This window comes from Sminthopsis crassicaudata, chromosome 4 (genome assembly GCF_048593235.1).
Source record: "Sminthopsis crassicaudata isolate SCR6 chromosome 4, ASM4859323v1, whole genome shotgun sequence".
NCBI lineage: Eukaryota > Metazoa > Chordata > Mammalia > Dasyuromorphia > Dasyuridae > Sminthopsis > Sminthopsis crassicaudata.
Window position 1 is genome coordinate 221,371,381 of NC_133620.1, and position 14,760 is coordinate 221,386,140.

The following is a 14,760-nucleotide window of genomic DNA, read 5'->3' on the forward strand; positions in this document are numbered from 1 at the left end:
TACTTTTCCTTTTCCAGCTTATTTTACAGAAGAGGAAATGCAGATTAAGTGACTTGTCTAGGGTCACATGATTAGTGTCTGAGATCAGATTTGAACCCAGAAAAGCTTCAGGCCCAGCACTCTCTCCACTGTACCACCTAGGTACCCCAGATTTGAAAACTACTACATGAAAGCATGACATTATGACTATTATTGCTATCATTGGGATGATAATAGCAAGAAAAGAGATTATATGTTAATATATAGCTAATAGTAGATAGATAAGGACCTTCATTTTTTCCTTCATTGTTTTGCAAATGCTAGGAAGTCTTAATATTTCCTCAAGAATGAAAGGAAGTTAAGGGTTCTTAGTATTAGAACTACCAGGAAGAGGCTCACTCTTTCATAAAGAGAAAAGCTTTTTTTTAATGAGGAAAGGAAATTGCCTTAAAATAATGTTGAACTATGACCAGTTCAGTGTTGTCTTTGGTCTTAAATAATCATTAGGATTTCATAGATTTGATTTGATTAATCAAGTATGTGTTGAGTACCTACTATATGCAATCTACTCTATTATATGCTGTTGTAAATTGTCAAATTCCTTTCTTCAAAGAACTTATAGTTGAGGAGATAAGGCACTTCTACATGAAATAACAGTACAAGAATGGGATGCACACAAAGTGCATGATGTGAACATTAAGTACAACAGGAATACAGAGTAAGAGTCAGCAGTGGCTGACTAAAGTTTCCAATAACATCTTCAAAGAAGAGGTGAGAAATGAGCTGGACCTTGAAAGATTTTGATGAGTACATAAGGAGGAATAGAGATTCCAAGAAGAGGGGGGATTGTCTGTGATACTTCTATAACTGACCAAGACAACTAAGGCAAGGAAGAGTAAGTTGGGGGACAGTAACTAGATTAACCTAAGTTCATTCTTTCTATCAAGTTCCAGCTCAGAAGACACTTCCTTTCTGGAGCTTTCCTAGTGCCCCAAATGAATGCAATCTCCCCCTTTTCAAATTTCTCATAGTAGTTAACCTAAATCAATTCTTTGAATTTGCCTTTGGTTCATTACTGAATAAATTCTCTTTGAGAGCACCTATGAATTCTTTGAATTCCCATTTAATAAGCAGCTGAAAATATTTTTTGAGTGAGTGAATAAATGTAGGGAATTGTAAGAGTTAAAACTGGAAAGAAAAGTTGGGATCATCCTATGGAAGGCTTCCATTTCCAGTCTCTCCCTCTAGAAATGCCAAATGGGGTCTATGAGAGTACATGATTACCTTCAGTGTAAGTTCCTTGACCTATCTTATATTTGTTTTATGGTCTCCTGATATCTTGCACATTTTTGGCTCATTAGCTAACCTTTGACAATTACTACTGACTGAGTGTATCTAATTATCTGCGAGATCTTTTTCTGATCTTCAAGATGTTTTGTGTCCCCAATAAAGACATACATTCAGGGTTCAATAAAGTGGCTTATTATCAGTTTAATACTGATAATGTGTTTGTCATGAACACATGAGTATGTGTTATAAATTGTACTCCTGCCCAGCTTTCACTGCCACATAAAAATCAAAGCTTGAATTTTTTAAAAATTCCATTGTTAGTATTACATTCTAATAGAGCCTGCTGGCTATGCTATAACTGACAGCAGGAATGCCAACCTTTTTCAGTGCATTTGAAGTACCATGGCATTGTGGACAAAATGATGAACTGGCAATCAAGACTTAGCTCAAATCTCACCTCTGACAGTAGCTCTTTGATTCTGGGCAAGCAACTAAAAATCACTAAGGCTTGATATCTTCATCTGTAAAATGGGGATAATAATGCCTATGGTGTTGTTACTTTGAATACTTATACTGTATGTAGTTATTAAAAGAATCCAATGAAACAATGTTATGTCAAGCGCATTATAAATCTTAAAGTGCTACATAAATATTATTCTATAAAATTATTGGGACTCCATAAGATACTAAACAAGACCTGCAAGAGGGAAAAAAAGGAGGCAAGACCATGTCTTCTTATTGGCTTCTTTCTGTTCTTAGTTGCTCATGAGCACCACTAATATTTTATTCATGCCAAGTGTGAAGTGTGACATTCCCATCCTGAGGAATGCACATAAGAACAGTGGGTTTTGGAGGGGTTCATTGGAACAGAGAGGCATGCAACATCACGCCAAACATAAACATGAGCATCTGTCATCGCCTTCTGGTTAAGCTGATTTTGAACTGCAACAGAAAGATGCTGACATTAACTAGATATAAACTTCCAGAGGAATTAGGGAAGAGAGGGGAAAGACTTCAGCAATAATGAATGCAGTTCTCAGTGGAGCTGCTTCCCTGAGCCAGGTGTCAATCTGTCCCAGTCTCACCTCTACAACTGGAATTTCCTGGCAGGATTCACTCCTGTCCAAGACTCAGAGTTAGGGCATGATTTAGTCATTAACCATGGAAAAGTGACACTAGCAGGTCTCGGCTTGAAAGGAAATACACGGCCCTCTCCGTCTCATGAATGGGAAGTTCCTGTCACCTGCTGGCATCTCACCTTGTTCTTGGCAAGCACGTTAGCTCCTGCTTTAACGAGAAGTTTGGCAGACTGACTGAAGCCATGCCAGGATGCTTCATGAAGAGCGGTATTCCCATCCTACGGAAAAAACACACACACACACACACACAAAAGCAGAGTGAGATTTCTGAGTTGGAATGAGGAAGGGTGCAATAAAAGCACATTAGGGAAGCATTCACTCTCGAATTTCTGAATAACTTATTTTTTAGTGAAACCTCTGAATTACATGAAGGATGCTCCAGAAGTCCAGATTGGAAGGAAAGAATTCTATGAACATCTATTCATCCTTTTTTTTTTTTTTTTTTTTTTTGAGAAATGAATCTTTTTTTTGTCTTTTATTATATCCCCCATACTTATTAGAACAGTGCTTGGAATATAGTAAGCACTCAACAAACACTTGTTGATCTTGCTGTCCTAAGCAAAGGTCTATTTTATTCTTCAAATCTGCTGTAGAGAGAAATATTAAAATATTTAATATTATTAATTATTATTATTTAATAAATATTAAAAGGTTTCAGTTACAAAGATTGAGAACAACTTACAAGTCTAGTGTACAATTGGGTGAGTAGATTGTATTCTCTTTTTTTGAAAGGTGAATTAGTGAAGGGGTATTCAAACAAATGCAAGCATATCAACAGGCACTGAGGTGTCAGTAAATAGGTAAGACCACTATCTATAAGATTTTGAGTTATAATTTTTTTTCCTCTCTCAACTTTACTTCCCTCCTCCTTAAGAGAGCAAACAATCTGATACAAGTTATACATGTACAATCATTTCAAACATATTTCCACATTATAAGGCAACCATCTGGTAGAATATTAACTGCTTGACGTATGCGACACCTCACATCTTTGTCTTTGAATCTCCAGTATGCATCACAATGTATGCAGTTTTGTCTTAGAGTCCTCAGTGAGAAAGGTAACCATATTTGCTGTAATTATGTAATTTTCAAGTGACAATCAAACAATTCTTCCTTCCCTTCTCTTGCCCCCTTACTACCACTTTCTTTTTTTCTTGTTGGAAGTAATGATAACAATAATAATAGCTTATATTTATATAGCTATTAAAGATTTCTATATTATATTATTTAAGCCACAAGAATTGTACCTAAGACCTTACAGGGGAGAGTGCCAGGGGACAAAGAGTGGCAATTCTGGAGAGGAAACAGTTACATTCTCCTCCAAGTTTTCAGGAAGGTACTGTTCTCTAGGTATAGTCAGAAAGGGAATGGGACAGATACTCTTTTGAGTGAGCTCTACCTATGACTATATACACAAATGTTTGCATGTTATCTCCCCCATTGGATAGCAAACTCCTTGAGAATAAGGGCATTTTTTTTCTAGCCCCAGCTCTTATTATAATACCCAATGCATAGTAGGCAATTGCTGATTTTATTTGACTATGACTACTATTCGGACTCTAGCCAGTGTTCCTAATGGTGGGAGACAACTAAAAAAAAAATTGTAAAAACTGAGCTCCAACACTCCTTGTACTTGGCAAGATTATACTTGGTAAACTTGTTTCTGTTTTAGCTTAGCTTTGCCATAAAGTCTATTTTCAGGTGTTTTAAACACAGAGAGTACTGCAACGGGAGGGTAGCTAAGCTGGTAGTCAATGAGAATAATGTATGCAGAAGGCACAAAGGAATGAGTATATTGGGGCATATGGAATGAGGAAATAGGAAAGTAAAAAGAAAGGGGAAAAGGGTACATATTTTCTGGATAAAACCTATTACTCAACATGCTATGTCCCCCACCTCTCCTTTTTTTGGTTACTGTACCTGTTATTTCATTGATTTAAAATACTATAACATACTCCCCTCCACCAATGCAGACTGGGATGTGCTCTGCATCTTATAAATCAAGGCCCTGAAAATTAAATGATTTGTCCAGCATGACAAAGCCAATATGTATCATAAACAGGCCTTGCATACAGGACTCCTAGGCTAGCTTTCTAGTCAGTGTACCGCTGGGCCAATTTATAATATTAAAAAAATTAGAATTATCTATGTGCAGCTTAAAGCCACCAAGTAGGCAGAGAAGTGTGAAGATCTAATTTCCTGAAAGACTAGATCCCTTTGTAATGTAAACTCAAGTAAGGTATATCAATCAACAAGTTTTAGGTACTAGCTTATTCATTTCACTTGGAATTATCCAGCTCCATCCTGAAAAATATTTAGGATATGTGCCTTGCAGCCTATTTACAAATCTTGTGTGGCCTCACACAGCACCTGGGAGATAAGAAGAGTGTCTGAGAGTTCTCTTTTTACCTTGTCTTGTCGGTCCAAAGCACACCCCTCTTGAATGAGAGCAGCTATGATCTCGGTATTCCCTACAACAGTAGCTCGATGCAATGCAGTCTGATCCCCCTGAAAAGTGAGACATTACCAGTCAGTTAATTCTCTCCACCTGTATCTCTGTGTCCACTACTTCAATCTGACAGGCAGACCCATACACAACATTTAACAGGAACCCTGTTATTGTGGATGAGAGGGGCTCTGTGGTTCTCAGGAAGAATAGGTTCTAAGTAAAGAAAATGGGCTTCACTTGCCACCTGACTACTGACCCAGCAGAATCTCAAGCCCATCACCCAAACAACACTATGCCACATTGTTCTGGCTGCAAAATAGGGGTCATGCATTTCAACAAATGCCCTAGGAAGCAGAAAGGGTTAGTGAATTAAGACATTTTTAAAGATTCAGTTAGAAAACGTTGCTTAGATAGTGTACCTATTACCTGGCGTGATGAATGGGTCTGGTACCTATACTGGCAATCTTACAACAGTTTTATCTTTAGAGGCAGAAACTGGAATGCAATGGGGTAGATAAGCTACCTCTCCATTACAGCACGCGTATCACTGTTTCACTCTGGTAACTTGATGACACTCACAATTCAGGTTGGCTACCAATTTGTCAACTATCCCATAACGGTCATGGTCACCGACAATTCAAAGAGGTTGATTCTTCATTGATTTGTTGTGAGGAACTCTTGTGGGGGGATATGAGGACCAAAGCACTTTATATTTATAAAGTCTTTGTGCCAAGTTTATTTCTAAGTCTCATCTGGGATTTCATGGTGACATTCTCAATAATTTATACTATCTTTGACCACTCTCTGGCTTTATGTTTTTGGAATTATAAAATGTTTCTTCCTTACTCTTTCAAGGGGATGGATGGAATCTGACTTTCTCATTCAATTTGAAGTAAAAAATAATTGGGTATAGTGGAAAAGGCCTGTAATCTCTTTCTGGAGGAGGCTAAGGCTGATGGATCATTTGAGCACTATAGTTCTTTATGTGTTTTCATTAAATGCAGTACCAATATAAATAGCCTGAGACTCATGGGTTATGGTAGGAAATCAGGCTGCCTAAGGCTAGGTGATCCAATCCAGCTCAGAAACAGAGTAGATCAAAGTTTCTGGCCAATCAGCATGGGACCAGATTCATGAGTAGCCACTAGATTTCTAGCCTGGGTGAAAGAGGGAAAGAGAAAATGAACAGGAGAGGAAAAGGGGAAAGACTAAAAGAGAAAAATGTAAAAGCAAAAAAAAAAAAAAAAAAAAGGAAATATATGCCTAAATGTGGAAAAATGATTACTACAGCAGAGAAAGCTTCTTTTATGGAACCTAGAAGCATATTTTCTCTATGAAACATTTAATTGGGAAAATCAAGCAAAGAAAAAGGAATTACTTAATACTGTGTCACAGGCTTTTAAATGTGAAAAGGAACTTGCAGATCAAATCCAACCCCACCCTCATTTTGCAGACAAGAAAACTGAGGTCCATTGAGGTTTGGTCTCTTTCCCCAGGTCTGTCTTTACAATGTCACCCAGATCAATACAAGGTAAGATCAATGAAAAATATGAATGATCTTTCTAGGGTAGTAGGAAGAGCAATAAAATGAATTCAGGAGCTTTGAATTCTTGTCTTGGTTTGAAGTGTGTAACTTTGGGCAAACTCATTCTTTTGACCTCAGATTTCTTATCTTTAAAAAGAGGGATTGGACTCCACTATATTTATGGTTCCTTCCTGCTCTAAGATTCTCTTGTTCTACTACCAGGAGTTCTATACAGATGAAATTAACTCACAGAAGAAGAGACATAAATTTATAAGACATAAGTGCTAGAAGAGGCCTTTATTTATCTTCTGATCTAACTTGATTGAATTATGTTTATATGATTTTATTAGTTTGTGATTATCTGTGATGCAAATTAGAAGTTTAATTTCATATAACTAATTTATTCTTCCTTCTCTTCATTTAAAAGGGTAAGAACTTTTGGAACTTTGGCTAGAGAAGCAGTGTTATACAGAGGAAAGACTGAATTTTGAATCAGAAGACCTCTGTTTGAAGATGGGCACTGCCATTTATTAGCTGTGTGACATTGGCTAACTCATGCACCCTCTCTGAGACAATTTCCTCCAGAAGGAAAATGATGATGACAATAATACTTGACCTCTACAGGATTCAAAGATTAGAGAAAATACTTCCAAAGTTTAGCATTTATTAGTAGTTGCAATGCCTCTTTTTCTTTCATATTCAAGTATGTCTTAGTATCCTGGACTTGAAAGCAATATTTAAATTCTGCCTTTCTTACTGCCTATGTAACATTGGCTAAGTCAACATAATTTCTCTGGGTATCAGTTTTCTCGTTTGTAAAATGAAGAGAATGGAAGAAAGAAAGGAAATAAACATTTATTAAAGTGCCTATTATATGCCAGGCACTTAGCTAAGCATTTTATGAATATTATCTCTCAATGATCCCTTCTAGCTCTACAGTTATGATCCTATGAACTCAATGTTTTAAAACATTTAATGGTACTATCATTTCCCCATCCCTTGGAAAATCCCAAAAAAGTTTTCTTCATAATGACTCACAAGTTAAAAATGAAGACTGTACATATGGCATTAAAGTGCCATATTTTGCCATATGAATCTGTAACGGACTTTTTCAGGACAAAAGGCCTCAACCCACTATTTACCCTACCAGATTTTCTATTCTAAATGACCTATTAGATACTGCCTTAACTTTCATTAAGAGTTTTGCACATGGTATTGGTCAACCTGCCATCTGGGGCGGGAGGAGGGAGGGGAAAAAATTGGAACAAGGGGTTTGGCAATTGTCAATGTTGTAAAATTACCCATGTAAATAAAAATTATTAAAATATATAAAAAAGAGTTTTGCACATGGCTGGTGAAAAATCCCTTGGTTATAGTAAATGTGACATATCTGCAACATCAGTCATATTGTTTTTTGACCTGTTTTATTCTTTTCAAATGACAAGAGCATCTGTTGTTATGGTATTCTCTCTCCCCATCATCTTTTGGTCATTCTTTTAATACAGGTTTAAATGTTTATCATAATCTAATTTCCAGGAATAAGAAGGTGAGAGTTCTTCTGTACTCTGTCCTACTCAGGTCTCAAATGGAATACTGTGCTCAGTTTTGAGTGTTATAGTTTAAGAATACTGTTAATATGGAAAATCTTCAGAGGAGGGCAATAAGGATGGGAAAGGGGATAAAGTAAATGTCATATGATGATCACTTGACAGAAGTGGACATATTTAGATTAGTGGTAAGAAGACTCCAAGGGGATATGATAGCTGTGGTCATGTGTTCCTCAGGCTGTCAAATAGAGTAGGAATTGCACTTATTCTGTCAAAGGGCAGAACTAGAAGAGAGAAAATATCAAAGAAGACAGTTTTGACTTGATATCAGGAAAAATATCCCAACAAGTCAAACTGTCCCAAAGTAGACTGGCTTGCCCCAAGAAGCAATGAGCTCTTCTTCCCCAGAAGCCAGATCTTCAAGCAAAAGCTTGATAACCACTTTTATGGGAATAGCCTTCTGGTATGGAAATCAAAATAGCCACTCATGTCCCTTCTAATTCTCAGATTCTATGAATATCTAAGTTCTCTTATAATTCATTAAGCTAACAAATCCCTTTTTCCATGAAAACTACTCTTTACTTCAATGTAAGAAGCTAAATTCAGTTCCATTAGAATCAGTATTTTCTGTAAGTTTTCAATGCTATTATCAGAGTCACACAAAGATCAAATGAATTCCATCATGAGACAGGAGCTCCATCTGTATCACACAAAGAGGAATCTATGGCCTTTTAATCTTATGGCTTATCCAGTAGAGAACACACATGACAGCCTATGAGAAAGAAAATAAAAGCTTTATCTCATTGATTTCATCATATCATAAAGCTTTAGGTCAACATTTTTTAAAAATAGCTGTATATGGTAGTATAACCTACCTATTTTACTACTGAAGAGAAAATGAGTTCTAGGGAGGTTTTCAAGGTCACCCAGGCAATGAGCCTCAAAGGTGAGATTTGAACCTGGTCACTCTGCAACTGAGCTCTGTTTAGAATAGATTGGAGGGTCTTTTGGGGGCAGAACCTATAAAAGAATGATACTAGACACATATGACACTGATTTAAATTTGGCAGTTCCTTACTTATAAAGGCTGAATTCCTCTAAGAAAAGGGAGGAGAGGGAAGAGTAAGAAAGACTACCAACTCATTGTTATATGCTACTTCCAAAGAGGCAAGTAATTTCTTAATTTAAAGCCTATTGTCTCCTTCAGATATAACAGGCAAATCCAGTTTAGCCTTCAATCTTTTCTTCCCATAAAGGCAAAAGCTTTGATGCTGAAACATTTCCATTTTGAAATCTACAGCTGAGAACAACCAAACACTTCATTCAGTCATCATTAAAAAAGCCCCAAAAAGCACTTAGGAGCTGCACTGGGAATCATACAATGTAGCTTAAAATTGTTCCCTGACTTCTTTATGACTTAGGAAAAAGTCTTCAAGATTCCTGGAATTTTTCAAAGGAATGACAGGATGAGTTCAGTAGTGTTAATAGCATTCAATCAGCAAGTACTTCTTGACTGAACCCTGTGTGGAAGGCATGGTGGAGGGATAACTTAGGGATAGGCATTTATTAAGCACCTGCTATGAGCCAGGCACTATGCTAAGCAGATACTCACAATAAAAATTCAAGGATATAGCCTTTCTCTGATAGAGACTTGCTATTTTATTCCCTTACCCCATCTTAGAACTTAAAGGTAGGCAAATTCTATAACTTTCTGTCAGTGAACCCCCTCCTCACACTTTTAAATCCATTTTGATTCCTTGTAAGATAAGATTTACAATAATTTTTTTTAATCTGCCATATGCCACATGCCTGTTTTTTATGTAAGACACCTAGATCAACTGCTGAATAAAGCATCCCAAAGTGATTTTGAGTATGTTTGTAGTTTAAAACTGAGAAGAGAAAATATTCAGGATCTAGTCCTGAGGATATGACGTCAGAGGGACATTTCTCCACATTAAGGTACTATACAGGAATTTTGCAAAAAGACCATAACTACTCAGAGACCAGAAGTGATTTGAGAAGCCAGTTTCCTACTTATTAACAATCGACTAGGCAGCAAGATATCAGCACAGATAGAGCACTAGACTTAGGTAGAGCTGAGTTTAAATCCAGCCTCAGATACTTTACTATCTGTATGACCTTGAACAACTCAAAGGGGATGATAATAGCATCTACCTCTCAGGGTTATAGTGAGGATCACATGAAATAATAACTGTAAAGCACTTAGTGAAGAATGGACACTATATAAATGTTAGCTATCATCATTAATCATTCTGAGTCAAACTTTAAGTTGTCTTTACCTTATTGACCATGTCACAAAATTACAGAATATTAGAAGAAAAGTTAAGAGACTATCTAGTCTGAATCTTGCATTACAGATGGGGAAACTAAGGAATGAAGTATTTTGCCCAAGTTGTTACAGATTTAGCAGCAGAGTCTCAGTTCTCAGATCCCTTTTTCTGAGTTATTTCCTTATTTATGAGATAATTCAAATATGGGCTATTTTTGGAAAGAGACAAAGTGGTGGTATTAGGGCTGTTTCTCCTAGGAATTATCAAACTTAAACTCCACTGGCTTGCCTCTATGATGAAATGCAAATTTCTCTGATATTAAAAGGGACTGGGATAAAGAGAGTGGACCTGTGGTTTTCTTGATAAAAGAAATTCCCAGAGGAGGCAACTCCTTCTACCTAAGCAGAATATCATCTTCTCTGCAAGTATTCATATGTTTTAGGGTTTTCAAAGTATTTTTACAAATTTCATTTCATCCTGACTACAACCCTGAAAGGCAGGTAGTGTTATTATTCCCATTTTACGAATGAAGAAACTGATACAGATAAAAGTTAATTGACTTGTCTAGAGATGTGACTTGTCACATCCAGTATGTGTCAGAGACAGGACCTGAACCCAGGTCTCCCTGGCTCCAAAGATAGCCTTCTGGAAATTATGCCATTAACCTCTAAAATCCTTCACATTGTGGCTCTAGCCCTATCTTTCTAGTTTCATTTCACAGGATTCCCTTTAATGTCCTCAGCATTCCAAACTGGCTCCCTTGCTGTTTCTTGTACCCAATATTCCATCTCCTGATTTTGTCTTTGCCCATTAGAATGGCAGATCCTTAGCAGTGGCCTTGACACATCAGGGATGCTTAATAAATCCCTGTAGATTTTAAGACTGATTTTGTCCAAACTGTCTATCTCATCCCTGGAATGTGCCCCCTCCTCACTTCTACCTCTTTGAATCCCTAGCTACCTTCATAATTAAGCTTGAATGCCACTTTCTACATACAAAGCTTTTTTTCTGATCCTATTTTTTTTTGCTAGACTATCCCTGATGTTATTTCCTATAATGTTTATTTATTTATATGTAATGCATGTTGATTCCCCAATAGAATGTAAGCTCCCAAAGAACAGGAATTAATTTTGTGTAGCGTGCTGTTGTCTCCAGAAGCTGCCGATCGCTCTCTGGGAGGAGATCTGCTGTGTCAACTCAAATCTCTCAGACAGATTCTTCTTCCTGCAGAGAACTGTTGTCTCTAGATAGTTGCCATTAACTCTTGTCCAGAGAAGTGACTTCCTTTCCTGCAAAGAGCCGTGTCAAGCCTGATGTAGAGCAAAGACTTCTATCTCTGGAGTGCTGTCCTCTTTTAACCTCCCAGAGAATGAGCGTGGGATAATGCAAGGGCTTCTGGGAAGAAGCTTGCTCCTCTTAGAATTCCTAAGGTGTAAACTCCCTTTAAAGGCCCAAACCAAGGTCTGAACCAGAGAACTGTCAAGTCAACCTGAATTCTCACCTTGTAATTGTCCAGACAACCTGAGTTCTCACCTAGTAATCCTAACAATTTTGCTTGGTCTCTGTATCCCTAGTATATAATTGTTGTATTACCTGGCCACATAGTGTGTGCTTAATAAATTCTTGCTGGATACATGACTGATTTGGACAAGGAAAAAAAAAACTAAATATCATAGATAAATTCTGACTGATCAACAAAATGGGGGAGGGGAAATTCTATTAACTGGTAATATGAAGAACCCAGCAGTTCTGACTAGGAAGACACTGAGTTATATGCAAAATGGCATCCCTACAGTCAAATCCCTTCTTTTTTCTTTCCCTCTCCCTCTCTCTCATTTGAGGTTTTTAGGAATTTGAGAATCAATATCTTTAGATTTGGAACCAATACTTTTAGATTTAAATCTTTAAATTTAAGTGGTCAGAAAACTCAGAGTAGTAAGAAATACTGGGCAGAGGTTTTTAAGCCAAGCAACAAGATTAACTCTAAGCCACATAAGCAGGAAGCGTGAGTCTTTTCCAAAGCAATCATGCCAGAAGGGAGAGGATAGTAGGGGGTGCACATGCACGCCTGCTGAAGGGAGGCATGAGGTCAGAGAGATATATGTAAAGGGAAACTGCTGACCTCCTTCTCTCTCTCTGATCTTCTAGGTTCCTTCCTAGCCTTTCTCCTTTGGTCTTTCTTATTTTTCTCTTCCTTGATGCCTTTCACCGTGGCCGCTCTGTCCTGGACTATTTCTGAGGTCTGTGCCGTGTGAATGCTCATGGACCAATCGGAGACCTCGTTAGAGCTCCAAAAAGATTTGGCAGGATTGGCAGGAAGCAAGAGAGAATTAGCTCCTGGTGTTGCATACTCTAAAGAACTGGTTTCCACAGGTTGAAATTCATAATAGTCCCACTCCAGGCCACTGAAGGTCATTCTTCCTTCCACTAATTCTTGGTCTCTAAAAATGGCTTTAAAGAAAAATATCTGCAGAATATGAAGTGAGGGTTTTAAACTCTTCACAACAGTTATGTTCTCTATTAGTATACACTGTTCAGGATAGGTAGGTAATTTCATTTATTGATTTTCCCAATCTTGTTAAAAGAACAAAAGCATGGAGTTTTCTTCTGATACTTGCAAGCAAAGATTTATCATCGAATCCAAGATCTAGAGTTAGAAGGAATCTTAGAATCCATTTTTTTAACAGAAAAGGAAAAGAGATTTGAACTTAGGCAAATCAGTTGTAAGCATTGGAGGAGAGATTGAACCTAGGTCTTCTGATTCTTTCCACCATACTCAGTAACTTTCCTATTCAACATCACAACACTCAGAATATCATGACTCCTCTGGAGATAGAAATGGAATATCTCTATATTTAGAAATTCATTTTTTTCATTACATTTGGAGGTTCATATGTTTAAAAATATATCTTTTCATTAAGAACGGAGGCCAAAACTTGGCCATATCATTCATTCCTAATTCTTAATGATAGCAATACAAGTTTTTGTGGTTGTTTTAAATATGAGGCATTTAACAGAGAAAAATAAGTTTTTCTGAGTAGGATGAGGTAAAGGCTCAAAGAAATAATTCCATGTGCATGAGCAGGGAAAAAAGGGTAGGTGCTATAGTATGATATTAAAGAAGACTTTTCTTATGCTGCTGTTTGCCAACTTGTGATCATCACCTCTGCTCGCTCTCTCTCCACCTTCCCAGCCTCCAACCTATAAAAATAGCCTTGGTTACTGTCAAATGATACGTGCTTTCTGAATCCATAGAAATCCAGTTGCACGGTGACTGCTGTAGAACCTGCCATTGGAAATATGTATGGTTGCCACAGTTCTCTATGTTTAGTACCAAACTTTTGTCAGAGTGTAAATAAGGATGTGGTTATATCCCCAGAATATGAGATGTGCTCTATCTAACACACTTTTAACAACTTAATCCAACTCTTCTACTCCAAGTTACCTGAAAAACAAAAACCACACTGAGGTAATTTTGTCTTTGGAGGAATGTTCTGATGGTGTGTGTGTGTGTGCGCAAATGTGCCTGTGAGCACACAAAGAGACATATTGGAGAACAATGAGTTAAATTAGACCCATAGTCTTTAGAAAACTTTACTTCTGCTGAAATGCACAGGATTTCCATTAAAGAAACCAAAAAGACGTGGTGGCTTATGTTTATGATCTCTGCCCTGGAAGAAGTTGAGACTGGTGAATCTCTGGATTTCTTTATTGAGTGTGGGAGTTCTGAGCTGCAAGAGAACTTAAGCCAATTGTGCATCTGCACCTAAGTCTCAGGGGATCAGAAGGCCATTAGATTGCCCCAAAAACAGAGTAGGTTTAAACTTCCAAATTGATCATAATTAGTATTAGGCCAGTGACTGGCTTTGTACTTCCAAGCATTGATGAGACAGAGACACAGCCTAAGAGACAGACAGAGACAGACGATGAGAAAGCCTGTTTCATGTCATACATTCTCATTCTCTCTCTCTCTCTCTCTCTCTCTCTCTCTCTCTCTCTCTCTCTCTCTCTCTCTCTATCACACACACACACACACACACACACAAATCAGCTCCATGTTCTATTATTTCTTTAGATATGGCACCACTATTACATTTCTACAAACACCTGACATTAGAGCTTTGCAAAATTACCTCCAGAAACACTAGAACATATCGGTAAATCCTATTTTATTCACATCAAAGTTTGCCTACATGTGCAGATATGCTCAATTTCAGAAATTACTAAAAGTCAATCTGGAGGAGATTTACATTAAACTCAGTATTTTTAAGAGCACTTAAATGACCTGCAGTTTTCTCACTCATATCCATGTTTATCAGAAAACACTACTATATAATCCATAGGTGGAAATGACCCAATTGCCAAGTTACATTGGTACAAGGGTTACAGTGAATTTGAAACTGAAAATAATTTTTTTTAAAAGAGGGATTTAGTGGCTTCCAAGGGTATGATTACATGACATAGGGAGAAAGAGTTATTGATTTTTCTTATACATAATTGCCATTCTGCTGATGTTTAAGGATAACCTTTAACAAATCAG

At 37.3% G+C, this 14,760-nt stretch overlaps 1 protein-coding gene across 4 annotated transcripts in view; it reads right to left on the minus strand.

Annotated features, from left to right (window-relative positions):
• The window catches only part of ANKRD6 (ankyrin repeat domain 6), a 99,555-nt gene that overhangs the window by 36,360 nt on the left and 48,435 nt on the right, over positions 1–14,760 (minus strand). For all 4 annotated transcript variants that reach the window (XM_074310300.1, XM_074310301.1, XM_074310298.1 and 1 more), the window contains exons 3-4: positions 4,818–4,916; positions 2,528–2,626 (exon numbers count right to left, since the gene is read on the minus strand). In XM_074310300.1, the coding sequence (XP_074166401.1) occupies positions 2,528–2,626; positions 4,818–4,916 (198 nt within the window). The remainder of the gene's footprint in view (positions 1–2,527; positions 2,627–4,817; positions 4,917–14,760) is intronic.